The 13,429-nt window shown below is 41.3% G+C and overlaps 1 protein-coding gene across 2 annotated transcripts in view; it reads right to left on the reverse strand.

Annotated features, from left to right (window-relative positions):
- LOC143816176 (multidrug and toxin extrusion protein 1-like) overlaps positions 1-13,429 on the reverse strand; it is a 139,576-nt gene that overhangs the window by 27,809 nt on the left and 98,338 nt on the right. For both annotated transcript variants that reach the window (XM_077296250.1, XM_077296248.1), the window contains 4 exons: positions 9,478-9,553; positions 2,533-2,602; positions 1,806-1,938; positions 103-197 (listed from right to left, as the gene is read on the reverse strand). In XM_077296250.1, the coding sequence (XP_077152365.1) occupies positions 103-197; positions 1,806-1,938; positions 2,533-2,602; positions 9,478-9,553 (374 nt within the window). The remainder of the gene's footprint in view (positions 1-102; positions 198-1,805; positions 1,939-2,532; positions 2,603-9,477; positions 9,554-13,429) is intronic.

Raw genomic sequence — 13,429 nt, forward strand, 5'->3', positions numbered from 1 at the left:
TTAACAAGCTTAGAGGAAACTTTAGTTAATTACGCATTCATATTGCTGTCACTATCCACCCTCAACTGTACATTCATAAACATATCTCAGGAAGAACGTTACCTTCTCTGTCATAAGATTCCAGTCTATTCTCCAAAAATAAATAAAAAAGTAAATATTTATGCACACAAAGGCGATTGTCATTCCAATCCAAAAACCTGACAATATAAAAAATATATATTCATGTTCATTGTAAGCTACAGCACATAGGTATTAATTGAATGGGTGAATGGAGAACTTAACAAGTAAAGTTACACTTTAAATAACACAAAGTAATTAATTACCTTATCCTCCACAGACTTAGGTTTCGTAGATATGATTGTAAATCAAAGAAATGTGATAAGGATTTGATGTTTTTATTCTTTACTTTGAATTTTTCATGAGCTTTTGTGACTTGCTTTACATTTCACTATTCCTTTTGAGGATACGGGACAGAAATTCATCAATTCATCTTATTTTAGTAGTTCCTATCGATGTGTGTATGAATGAATTGCATTTTAGGTATTTTTATAATATTTCACGTGTGATTGTATTATAATTTCTTGCATAATGTAATAATAATAAAAAAAATCATGCCATATTCAATAGTGTATTTTGTGTATGGCCCCTATTCTTCCACTTTCTGTTTATGTAGATCATATTATGCATTATCCCATGATCTGGCTACAAAAAGGTACCTTAAAGGGAACCAGTCATGTAATTCATGTGGCCTGAACAAAGCAGCATGTGTTAGACGTTGGCTGCGTTATTGCAGCTGTGTATGTTTTACTTGGAAATACTACTTGGACGTGGTCCCGGCATCTTCGCCCAATCACGATCCTCTGGAATGACAGGTCTACGCCAATGTGCATTGAAAGAGACCTGCCAGTCAAACGAACCACAGCAATTAGAAGAGCGCATCTGTGTCAGCCAAGACACATAGTCACCGTTCTGCTTTTCAAAGTGTTTCAGAGTAAAACATACATGACCGCAATAACGCAGACAATGTCTGATACATGCTGCCTGTGGTTTGGGCAGCATGAGTCACATGTCAGCTTCTCTCTAAGGTTTTATTTACACACAGCAGATTTGTTGCAGACATTTAAGACTGAAAATCAATTGTATTTGTCTGAATTGGGGTTATTTTGGTGGCAAGCACATGTACTTATTAAATCGTAAGTTAGATTAGTAGGAGTGTTGACGGAAATTTGACAACACTACTATGACTTGTGAACCTAACCGTGTAGAGCTGTGCTACATCCAATGGTCAAATAAATTGACGAGCAATGGCTCTTTTTATTTCTCTTTTATTACTTGGAATGAAGTAGACACTATATGCTCTTCCATGATGTATCTGCAGTTAGTGAATCATAACTATTCCACTAAGCATATGTGAGGCAATTTTTTATGGAAATATTTTCTGGGTATTTGATAAGAAATCTGAAACTAACCCGTAGATTTCAGCTGCGTATTGCCAGGACCTTCATGTCACACTCAATAGTAGTTTGAACTGACGTGGTTTAATCTCAGTGATCAGTTTGTGGCTACGTGCCAGTGTTTCCCCATGGAAACATATTTAATAAGAGACCGAGAGTGGTTTTCCAAACCACGGCCATTTGAATGCCAACAAATTCCATACTGAAACATGGAAACAGTCTTCATACAGATTCTAGTGCAGAATAAGCTCTGAAACCCAACTGAGAAAACTTTGACCATACCCTAATAAAGTCTAAGATCACATGTTTCGGTAAGAATTAGATCATGTTTTTGTTTTATTTTGGATTTACCTTTTATCCCGAATTTTGCTGGAAACATTAGCGGTACTCCAATAGGAAATGCTACTAGACAATGGCCAAAGAAAAATGCTAATGCTCCAATTCCTGGCTTCCCAATGCCTTTGAGAACCCCCAAAAAGCCATTCTGTGAAAAATAATAGACACATAAGACTATATCATTATGGCAATGTTCACAATTATAACACACAGGATAAATAAGAAATAGATAAACTTGTGCCAAAAAAATTCTATATAGTGAAAAAGTAATCATTGGACTTAGGTGCATATATGGGAATCACACCCAGGGTTATCAAAACAGCAGGACGTTACAATTCTGTGCCCACAGACCACCAGAATTTTGTACCAGCTGTGCACACTATATTTTTCTGAAAGGGGTTTTCTGGGCATATAATATTGATAAACTAGCCTCAAAATCAGTCATTAAAATCAGATCACTAGGGTTGGTCATTTGACACCCCCACTGAACAGCTGGTATAAGACATTAATCATTGAATGGAGCTGAACAGCAGAGCTCCCTCCATACAATGTGTAGCTACCATAGCTTGGTACTTCACATCAGCTCATATTCTCATATTGATGAGCTATCTGAAGGGTAAGTCATAAATATTATACGCCCCGACAACCCCTTTGACTCCTCAAGGTTATGCAAGTACACAGGTCAAAGCAAAAACAATAATTTGCTAATAATGAATCGGATAACAAATATTTGCATACTTACAACTGACGGATTAAAAAAGTAAAATAAAGCACACATCGGCATGGTCCGATACACACAAGTCAAGATATCCCTGTAACAAATCAGTAAAGTAATCAGTACAATTTTTATCATGATTGAAACGTTACATCTAACCTGCCAGTCCAGTTTCCTTAAAGCAAGGGTCCCGAAGCTATGAGTCACAAGCCACATTTGGTTTTCGACCACTAAAGTGTGGTTTGTGGATATTTGCTACCTTGGCACATTAGGGACCGGAAGAGCATATGAAGCGACATCATGCCTATTGGCACAATTGGCAGGTACCATGCATGTGTCCTATTCTTTAGAATAGGTGAACAGTATCTACCATTGGCGCAAGCATCCCAACAGGATGATACAGAAATAAGAGGACTCGGAATTATTCTTTAACCCCTTAACCCCCGGGTCATTTTCCGTTTTCGTTTTTTGCTCCTCTTCTTCCCAGAGCCATAACTTTTTTTTATTATTCAGTTAAAATGGCCGTGTTAGGGCTTGTTTTTTGCGGGACGAGTTGTACTTTTGAATGACACCATTGGTTTTAACATATCATGTACTGGAAAATGGGAAAAAAAATTCCAAGTACGGTGAAATTGCAGAAAAAGTGCAATTCCACAGTTGTTTTTTTGTTATTTTTTTTTTACCATGTTCACTAAATGCAAATACTGACCTGCCATTACGATTCTCCAGGTCATTACAAGTTTATAGACACCAAACATGTCTAGGTCCTTTTTTTATTTAAGTGATGAAAACAAAATCCAAACTTTGGTAAAAAAATAAAAAATAAAATAAAATATTGCGCCATTTTTCGAGACCTGTAGCGTCTCCAATTTTCGTAAGTCGGGGCTGGGTGAGGGCTCATGTTTTGTGTGCCAAGCTGACGCTTTTATTGATACCATTTTGGTGTAGATTCGATCTTTTGTTCACCCGTTATTGCATTTTATTGCAATGTAGCGGCGACCAAAAAACTTAATCTGGCGTTTTGATTTGTTTTCTTGTTACGCCATTTTATGATTGGGTTTATATTGATAGATCGGGTGATTCTGAACTTGGTGATACCATGTATGTGTATGTTTGATTTTTTTTTTTATTGTTTTATTTTGAATAGGGCGAAAGGGGCATGATTTGAACTTTTATATTTTTTTAATTTAATATTTTTATTTATTTTTTTTTTTTTTTTTTTTTACTTTTTGCATGCTTCAATAGTCTGCATGGGAGATTAGAAGCTGCAGTTGTCTGATCTGCTCTGCTACATACTGACGATCAGATCGCCTGCATGTAGCAGAAATGCTCCCTTGCTATGAGCGCTGACCACAGGGCGGCGCTCATAGCAATCCGGCCATAAAAACCATAGAGGTCTGCTGGAGAAAAATGAAAGTAAATTTCACATTTCATTTGGAAATCAAGGTCCCAGAGTCTGGAGGAAGAGTGGATAGGCATACAACCCAAGCTGCTTGAAGTATGGTGTGAAGTTTCTACAATCAGTGATGGTTTGAGGAGCCATTACTCAAAAAACACTTGGCACTCAGAAGAATATTTTGCAAGTTGATTGAGGAGCCATGTCATCTGCTGGTGTAGGTCCACTGTGCTTAATCAAGATCAAAGTCAGTGCAGCCGTCTACCAGGAAATTGTAGAACACTTCACGCTTCCCTCTGCCAACAAGCTTTTTGGAGATGGAAATTTCAGCAGGACTTGGCACCCATCCACACTGCCAAAAGTACCAATATCTGGTTTAGAAACAACAGTATCACTGTGCTTGATTGGCCAGCAAACTCGCCTGACCTTAACCCCTTCACCCCCAAGGGTGGTTTGCACGTTAATGACCGGGCAAATTTTTACAATTCTGACCACTGTCCCTTTATGAGGTTATAACTCTGGAACGCTTCAACGGATCTTGGCGATTCTGACACTGTTTTCTCGTGACATATTGTACTTCATGATAGTGGTAAAATTTCTTTGATATTACCTGCGTTTATTTGCAAAAAAAATGGAAATGTGGCGAAAATTTTGAAAAGTTTGCAATTTTCCAACTTTGAATTTTTATGCCCTTAAATCACAGAGATATGTCACACAAAATACTTAATAAGTAACATTTCCCACATGTCTACTTTACATCAGCACAATTTTGGAACCAAAATTTTTTTTTGTTAGGGAGTTATAAGGGTTAAAAGTTGACCAGCAATTTCTCATTTTTACACCACCATTTTTTTTTAGGGACCACATCTCATTTGAAGTCATTTTGAGGGGTCTATATGATAGAAAATACCCAAGTGTGACACCATTCTAAAAACTGCACCCCTCAAGGTGCTCAAAACCACATTCAAGAAGTTTATTAACCCTTCTGGTGCTTCACAGGAATTTTTGGAATGTTTAAATAAAAATGAACATTTAACTTTTTTTTCACAAAAAATTTACTTCAGCTCCAATTTGTTTTAGTTTACCAAGGGTAACAGGAGAAAATGGACCCCAAAAGTTGTTGTACAATTTGTCCTGAGTACGCCGATACCCCATATGTGGGGGTAAACCACTGTTTGGGCGCATGACAGAGCTCGGAAGCGAAGGAGCGCCATTTGACTTTTCAATGCAAAATTGACTGGAATTGAGATGGGACGCCATGTTGCGTTTGGGGAGCCCCTGATGTGCCTAAACATTGAAACCCCCCACAAGTGACACCATTTTGGAAAGTAGACCCCCAAAGGAACTTATCTAGATGTGTGGTGAGCACTTTGACCCACCAAGTGCTTCACAGAAGTTTATAATGCAGAACCGTAAAAATAAAAAATCATATTTTTTCACAAAAATTATTTTTCGCCCCCAATTTTTTATTTTCCCAAGGGTAAGAGAAGAAATTGGACCCCAAAAGTTGTTGTACAATTTGTCCTGAGTACGCTGATACCCCATATGTGGGGATAAACCACTGTTTGGGCGCATGGGAGACCTCGGAAGGGAAGGAGCGCCGTTTGACTTTTCAATGCAAAATTGACTGGAATTGAGATGGGACGCCATGTTGCGTTTGGGGAGCCCCTGATGTGCCTAAACATTGAAACCCCGCACAAGTGACACCATTTTGGAAAGTAGACCCCCTAAGGAACTTATCTAGATGTGTTTTGAGCTCTTTGACCCACGAAGGGCTTCACAGAAGTTAATAATGCAGAGCCGTAAAAATAAAACAAAATTTTTTTCCCACAAAAATTATTTTTCAGCCCCCAGTTTTGTATTTTCCCGAGGGTAACAGGAGAAATTGGACCCCAAAATTTGTTGTCCAATTTGTCCTGAGTGCGCTGATACCCCATATGTGGGGGGGAACCACCGTTTGGACGCATGGAAGGGCTCGGAAGTGAAGGAGCGCCATTTGGAATGCAGACTTAGATGGAATGGTCTGCAGGCATCACATTGCGTTTGCAGAGCCCCTAATGTACCTAAACAGTAGAAACCCCCCACAAGTGACACCATGTTGGAAAGTAGACCCCCTAAGGAACTTATCTAGATGTGTGGTGAGTGCTTTGACCCACCAAGGGCTTCACAGAAGTTTATAATGCAGAGCCGTAAAAATAAAACAAAAATTTTTTCCCACAAAAATTATTTTTCAGCCCCCAGTTTTGTATTTTCCTGAGGGTAACAGGAGAAATTGGACCCCAAAAGTTGTTGTCCAATTTGTCCTGAGTGCGCTGATACCCCATATGTGGGGGGAACCACCGTTTGGATGCATGGAAGGGCTCGGAAGTGAAGGAGTGCCATTTGGAATGCAGACTTAGATGGAATGGTCTGCAGGCGTCACATTGCGTTTGCAGAGCCCCTAATGTACCTAAACAGTAGAAACCCCTCACAAGTGACACCATGTTGGAAAGTAGACCCCCTAAGGAACTTATCTTGATGTGTGGTGAGTGCTTTGACCCACCAAGGGCTTCACAGAAGTTTATAATGCAGAGCCGTAAAAATAAAACAAAAATTTTTTCCCACAAAAATTATTTTTCAACCCCCAGTTTTGTATTTTCCCGAGGGTAACAGGAGAAATTGGACCCCAAAAGTTGTTGTCCAATTTGTCCTGAGTGCGCTGATACCCCATATGTGGGGGGAACCACCGTTTGGATGCATGGGAGGGCTCGGAAGGGAAGGAGCGCCATTTGGAATGCAGACTTAGATGGAATGGTCTGCAGGCGTCACATTGCGTTTGCAGAGCCCCTAATGTACCTAAACAGTAGAAGCCCCGCACAAGTGACCCCATTTTGGAAACTAGACCCCCCAAGGAACTTATCTAGATGTGTTGTAAGAACTTTGAACCCCCAAGTGTTTCACTACAGTTTATAACGCAGAGCCGTGAAAATAAAAAATCCTTTTTTTTCCCACAAAAATTATTTTTTAGCCCCCAGTTTTGTATTTTCCCAGGGGTAACAGGAGAAATTGGACCCCAAAGGTTGTTGTCCTATTTGTCCTGAGTACGCTGATACCCCATATGTTGGGGTAAACCCCTGTTTGGGCACACGGGAGAGCTCGGAAGGGAAGGAGCACTGTTTTACTTTTTCAACGCAGAATTGGCTGGAATTGAGATCGGACGCCATGTCGCGTTTGGAGAGCCCCTGATGTGCCGAAACAGTGGAAACCCCCCAATTATAACTGAAACCCTAATCCAAACACACCCCTAACCCTAATCCCAACAGTAACCCTAACCACACCTCTAACCCTGACACACCCCCTTACCCTAATCCCAACCCTATTCCCAACCGTAAATGTAATCTAAACCCTAACCGTAACTTTAGCCCCAACCCTAACCCTAACTTTAGCCCCAACCCTAACTGTAGCCTTAACCCTAGCCCCAACCCTAGCCCTAACCCTAATGGGAAAATGGAAATAAATACATTTTTTTTATTTTTCCCTAACTAAGGGGGTGATGAAGGGGGGTTTGATTTACTTTTATAGCGAGTTTTTTAGCGGATTTTTATGATTGGCAGCCGTCACACACTGAAAGACGCTTTTTATTGCAAAAAAATATTTTTTGCGTTACCACATTTTGAGAGCTATAAATTTTCCATATTTTGGTCCACAGAGTCATGTGAGGTCTTGTTTTTTTGCGGGACGAGTTGACGTTTTTATTGGTAACTTTTTGGGCACGTCACATTTTTTGATCGCTTTTTATTCCGATTTTTGTGACGCAGAATGACCAAAAACCAGCTATTCATGAATTTCTTTTGGGAGAGGCGTTTATACTGTTCCGCGTTTGGTAAAATTGATAAAGCAGTTTTATTCTTCGGGTCAGTACGATTACAGCGATACCTCATTTATATTATTTTTTTATGTTTTGGCGCTTTTATACGATAAAAACTATTTTATGGAAAAAAATAATTATTTTTGCATCGCTTTATTCTCAGGACTATAACTTTTTTATTTTTTTGCTGATCATGCTGTATGGCGGCTCGTTATTTGCGGGACAAGATGACGCTTTCAGCGGTACCATGGTTATTTATATCTGTCTTTTTGATCGCGTGTTATTCCACTTTTTGTTCGGCGGTATGATAATAAAGCGTTGTTTTTTGCCTCTTTTTTTTTTTTTTTTCTTACGGTGTTTACTGAAGGGGTTAACTAGTGGGCCATTTTTATAGTTCGGGTCGTTACGGACGCGGCAATACTAAATATGTGTACTTTTATTGTTTTTTTTTTTTTATTTAGATAAAGAAATGTATTTATGGGAATAATGTTCTTTTTTTTTTCATTATTTTGGAATATTTTTTTTTATTTTTTTTTTTACACATTTGGAAAATTTTTTTTTAACTTTTTTACTTTGCCCCAGGGGGGGACAATACAGATCTGTGATCTGCCAGTTTGCATAGCACTCTGACAGATCACCGATCTGAGAGAAGTGCAGGCTGCTTCACAGTGCCTGCTCTGAGCAGGCTTCTGTGAAGCCACCTCCCTCCCTGCAGGACCCGGATCCGCGGCCATCTTGGATCCGGGTCTGGAGCAGGCAGGGAGGGAGGTAAGACCCTCGCAGCAACGCGATCACATCGCGTTGCTGCGGGGGGCTCAGGGAAGCCCGCAGGGAGCCCCCTCCCTGCGCGATGCTTCCCTGCACCGCCGGCACATCGCGATCATGTTTGATCGCGGTGTGCCGGGGGTTAATGTGCCGGGAGTGGTCCGTGACCGCTCCTGGCACATAGTGCCGGATGTCAGCTGCGATAGGCAGCTGACACCCGGCCGCGATCGGCCGCGCTCCCCCCGTGAGCGCCGCCGATCGCGCTGGACGTACTATCCCGTCGGCGGTCATACGGGCCCACCCCACCTCGACGGGATAGTACGTCGGATGTCAGGAAGGGGTTAACCCCATAGAGAGTCTATGGGGTATTGTCAAGAGGAACAGGAGAGACACCAGACCCAACAATGCAGATGAGCTGAAGGCTGCTATCAAAGCAACCTGAGCTTCCATAACACCTCAGCAGTGCCACAGGCTGATCTCCTCCATGCCATGCCGCATTGTTGCAGTAACTGATGCAAAAGGAGTCCTGACCAAGTATTTAATGCATTTGCTGAACATACATTTCGGATTTCAAAATCATTTTTCAAGCTGGTGTTATAAAGTATTCTAATTTACTGAGATAATGACTTTTGGGTTTTCAATGGCTGTAAGCCATAATCATCAACATTAACAGAAATAAACACTTGACATAGATCACTCTGTTTGTAATGACTCTATATAATATATGAGTTTCACTTTTTGTATTGAAGAACTGAAATAAATTAACTTTTTGATGATATTCCAAGTTAGTGAGAAGCACCTGTATATTGGCAATTGGTTACATATCCCTTTGTGGAGAGCGCTCACAAGGTGCATTTTCTTTCTATCTACCTCATAATATTAGTACGATACAGTTTTCCTAACTTTGCTTACACAATGTGCCTTCAACTAAATGAACACAATTATTCCAAAAAGTGTCACTTACTTTTCATTGGTAAATATTTTTCCAAGCTGACCCCTTAGAGCAATCATTAGTATGGAACTTAATACTGCAACAATACCTGAAAGAGACACGTCATGTATACTGTAAATGATTACAAGATCACATCCAGCTTGATATTATATGATGATATTATTTACAGATTTCTATATTTTACAGTAAATTGTATATGAACGGAGTTGTTTTTACTTCTTAAATGGGTAAAATTGCAAAGTACTTGTAAAAAAGAGCAACTTTACAATTTGCATGCTATTAAAAAAAACTCATTTCTCAAGAACAGGGAGATTTTTAATGTTATTGTTTAAAGGGGTTGTCCACTACTTGGACAATCTCTTCTCAATCCCCATGTTTGGCCCAGTTAAAATAAAAAAGCTGATACTCACCTCCGGTGCTGGCTCCGATCCAGTGGTGTTGGCACTTACTCTCCTGCAGCTCACGTGAGATTGCTCCGACACTTGAGCCCTGTGCCTAACCAACACCGGCTACACTATTTCCCCCTTCGGATGTACAAGTAATCAAGGTGAATAAGTAAGGAGGTGAATGCTGTAGCTGACTGCTCATTTACCAAAGGTGAGCATAAGCTTTTTTATTTTAACTGGGCCAAACATATGGAATGAGGAGGGGAAGTCCAGCTACTGTACATTTTGTCACCCTACATCATAATCCTGGGAGTAGGACTGGTGTGAAACTCCCTAATGAAGGACTCTCTTCATGGCGTTGCCAACATGGTCTAGTTAAATTCTAAGAATGGCTCATATTGATGGATTCTGTATTGCATGTAAAATTAGACATCTCATACAAAGCCTAAGGTATCAAACATTACCTACAAAATCCATCAGAAGGTGTTTGCGCAAAATTGAGCTAGGAGCCAGACCTCCAGCTACAGCTGATCCATTTACTTCACCCCACTCCCCTGAAAGCTATCATGGTGCAAAGCAAAACAACAATGCATGCTAAAATGGATATTTATCCTCTTCATTGATGAGTTCATTTTTGTCTTGGATGCAATGATAGCCAGAGATTGCTGCCAATGGCAGCAGGCCTCACTGCCATGGTAGCACATTTAGACCAACCTGTGTGGTCCAAATGTGCTACAATGGTTTGCACCATCTCTGAACTTGTCTCCCATCAAGCACATCTGGGAAGTCATTGGTCGACAATTGAAAATTTAGCTGGTAGTACCAGATCTTGATGGTTTACTTTCCTAAGTGCATTCAGCATGGCAGAACATTCCTCAGACAAGCATCAATACCCCTCATTGATAGTATAATGTAAGTACATGTAATTCTGCTATTGACACCGAAGAAATTGAAATGGCTGGAAAATGTTATTTCTATTTTTTAATCATTTGCATATTATTATGATGTGTATTAATCCTTTGATTTTAATAATCCCACAACTTTTGTTTTTGGTGTTGCAATATCAATATTGATGTTCTGTCTCCGCCATCTAATTTGTTACCTCCGATTATCTGTTTGCATAATTTGCAGTTTCTCAGCCAGTATACAGGACTTGATATATTCATACCTTTATTTGTAGTACTTTGGCTCCCTCTAGCGGTCAGAGATATGTTGACTGTTCTATTTTTCTGTTATGTATTTTTTATGTCTGATTCTCCCTTGCAATGCATTATGGTAGCTCAGCCTACATTTCCCTCCATTATCCTTTCACTTCCAGTTTGCTCTCCAGGAAAGACGCTTTCACTTCATCCCCCTTGCGATTGCATTGCCGGTATGTCTTTATGCTCTCTGTAGATATTTCTGCTCTATATTAGCCTAGCTTAACCAGTTGCTCTCCTAGTTCAGTTACTAGCCTTCTAAATGTAATGCATAACGTTTATCATGTGTAGTATGTATTTGTTCTATACCATGTACTGATTCCATGTATATCATTGTTCACAGTTTCACCGCATCAATATACCACTACGTTTAATAAAGCACAGACTCAACCACAGTCTCCTTATTGGACCCCGGTATAGCGGTTTAGCTGACTGGATAGCTACAATGAGCCTGCCTCATTTAGTGAGGACAGAACAGTGAAACGGCAGCCATCCATCTAGTGGGATTCAAGTCACCGGCTACAGAGAGACTAAATACAGCTACAGCAATCTCTGCACAGCCAAGCACTTTCCCAAGACACCATGTCTCACAAATCGCATAGAACAAGATCTGTTACTTCCGTCTCCTCAAAGACAACATCCATCAGCAGCGCGGTCGCCATTGCCCGCGCAAATGCTGAAGCCGCCAAAATACGAGCGAGCTTTGCTGACCAAGAGATGCAACTTAAATTAGAAAAGGCACGCCTAGATGACCAAGAGAGAAGGATGCAGTTAGAAAAGGCACGCGTGGATGCCGCCTTAGAAAGCCTAGCAGCAAAATGGGAAGCTGCCGCAGCCCTCGCTGAAGCGGAATCGCTAGAAGCCGCGCAAAGTCCCAAGCTGCATAGCCAAAGCAGTATGTCGAGTCTGGAGTTTCCACTACAAGACTCACCACAACGCACATCTCAGTATGTTAATGAACTTCCTGATCCAAACTATAACCCTGAATCAGTACCAAAACAAGAATACGACGTCTCCAGCGAAGTGAGCGAGAGTCATCACAAGGCTCAGCTCCAGGACAGAAACAAACTCGAAAACGTGAGACAAAACAACTCTGCTAATGACTACCTTGCCCCTCACCAGGTAACTAATGTGGATCACCCTGCTGACACACCGTACGTCAGACCGAAGCAATACGACACCGGCTGGCGCCACCCTGAGGACACTAACAGGTATGAACGCACCTCACATCACTATCAGGACGATCCATCACCAGTGTACTCCACCGACAACCGGTTCACAACAGAATTTGCCAAGTTCTTCACACGACGTGAACTGGTTGCCAAGGGACTCATGAAATTCACTGACCAAGCTGAAGGTTACAGAGCTTGGAAAGCTTCCTTCCAAAATGTCATTAGAGACTTGGGGCTACAACACAGGGAAGAGATAGACCTGTTAGTCAAATACCTGGGAGAAGAGTCAGTCAAACACGCAGTAAGGATGAGACATTAATATAAACCGCCCTGAGACTGACCTCAAAGAGATCTGGAAGAGGCTGGATGAGTGTTACGGCTCAGCAGAAGTAATACAAAAGGCCTTGTTCAAAAGAATCGATGACTTCCCTAAAATTTCTAACAAAGGTCTCCAGAAACTTAGAGAGCTAAGCGACCTACTAAAGGAAGTCCAAGTTGCCAAATACGAGGACGACCTACAGGGACTTGCATTTCTCGACACAGCCAGAGGTGTTAACCCTATAGTCCAGAAGTTGCCCTACAATCTACAGGAGAGGTGGCTCACACATGGTTCCACGTACAAATACAAACACAGTGTTCCATTTCCTCCCTTCTCCGTTTTTGTAGACTTTATACACCAACAAGCGAGAATTAGAAACGATCCCAGCTTTGACTTTGCGATGCCATATGTCACACCGTCACCACCTGCAAATCCACGCAGAACATCTGTGGCAGTACACAAGACTTATGTTTCTTCTCCAGGTTCTAATTACAGGTCTGCTGGCTGCTCCCAATCAGAGACAAAGGTGCAGGACCCTGACAAGCAGTGCCCACTTCATCAGAAGCCTCATCCTCTCCTGAAATGCAGAGCCTTCAGAGGAAAATCTATGCCAGACCGCAGAAGCTTCCTGAAAGAGAACGGTATCTGCTACAAGTGCTGCTCGTCCACAACTCATCTCGCCAAGGATTGCAAGGTCAGTGTAAAATGCACAGAATGTGCCACCACAGACCATAACACTGCTCTACACCCTGGCCCGGCTCCATGGAGTGCACAAAACACGCCAGCTGACAGTGAGCATGGCGGGGAGGAAAGGAACACTGATACAGCTACGCCAGAGATCACTTCACAATGTACCGAGGTCTGCAAAGGGACAATAGACAGTAGGTC

The sequence above is a fragment of the Ranitomeya variabilis genome, chromosome 3 (genome assembly GCF_051348905.1).
Source record: "Ranitomeya variabilis isolate aRanVar5 chromosome 3, aRanVar5.hap1, whole genome shotgun sequence".
In the NCBI taxonomy this organism is placed as follows: Eukaryota; Metazoa; Chordata; class Amphibia; order Anura; family Dendrobatidae; genus Ranitomeya; species Ranitomeya variabilis.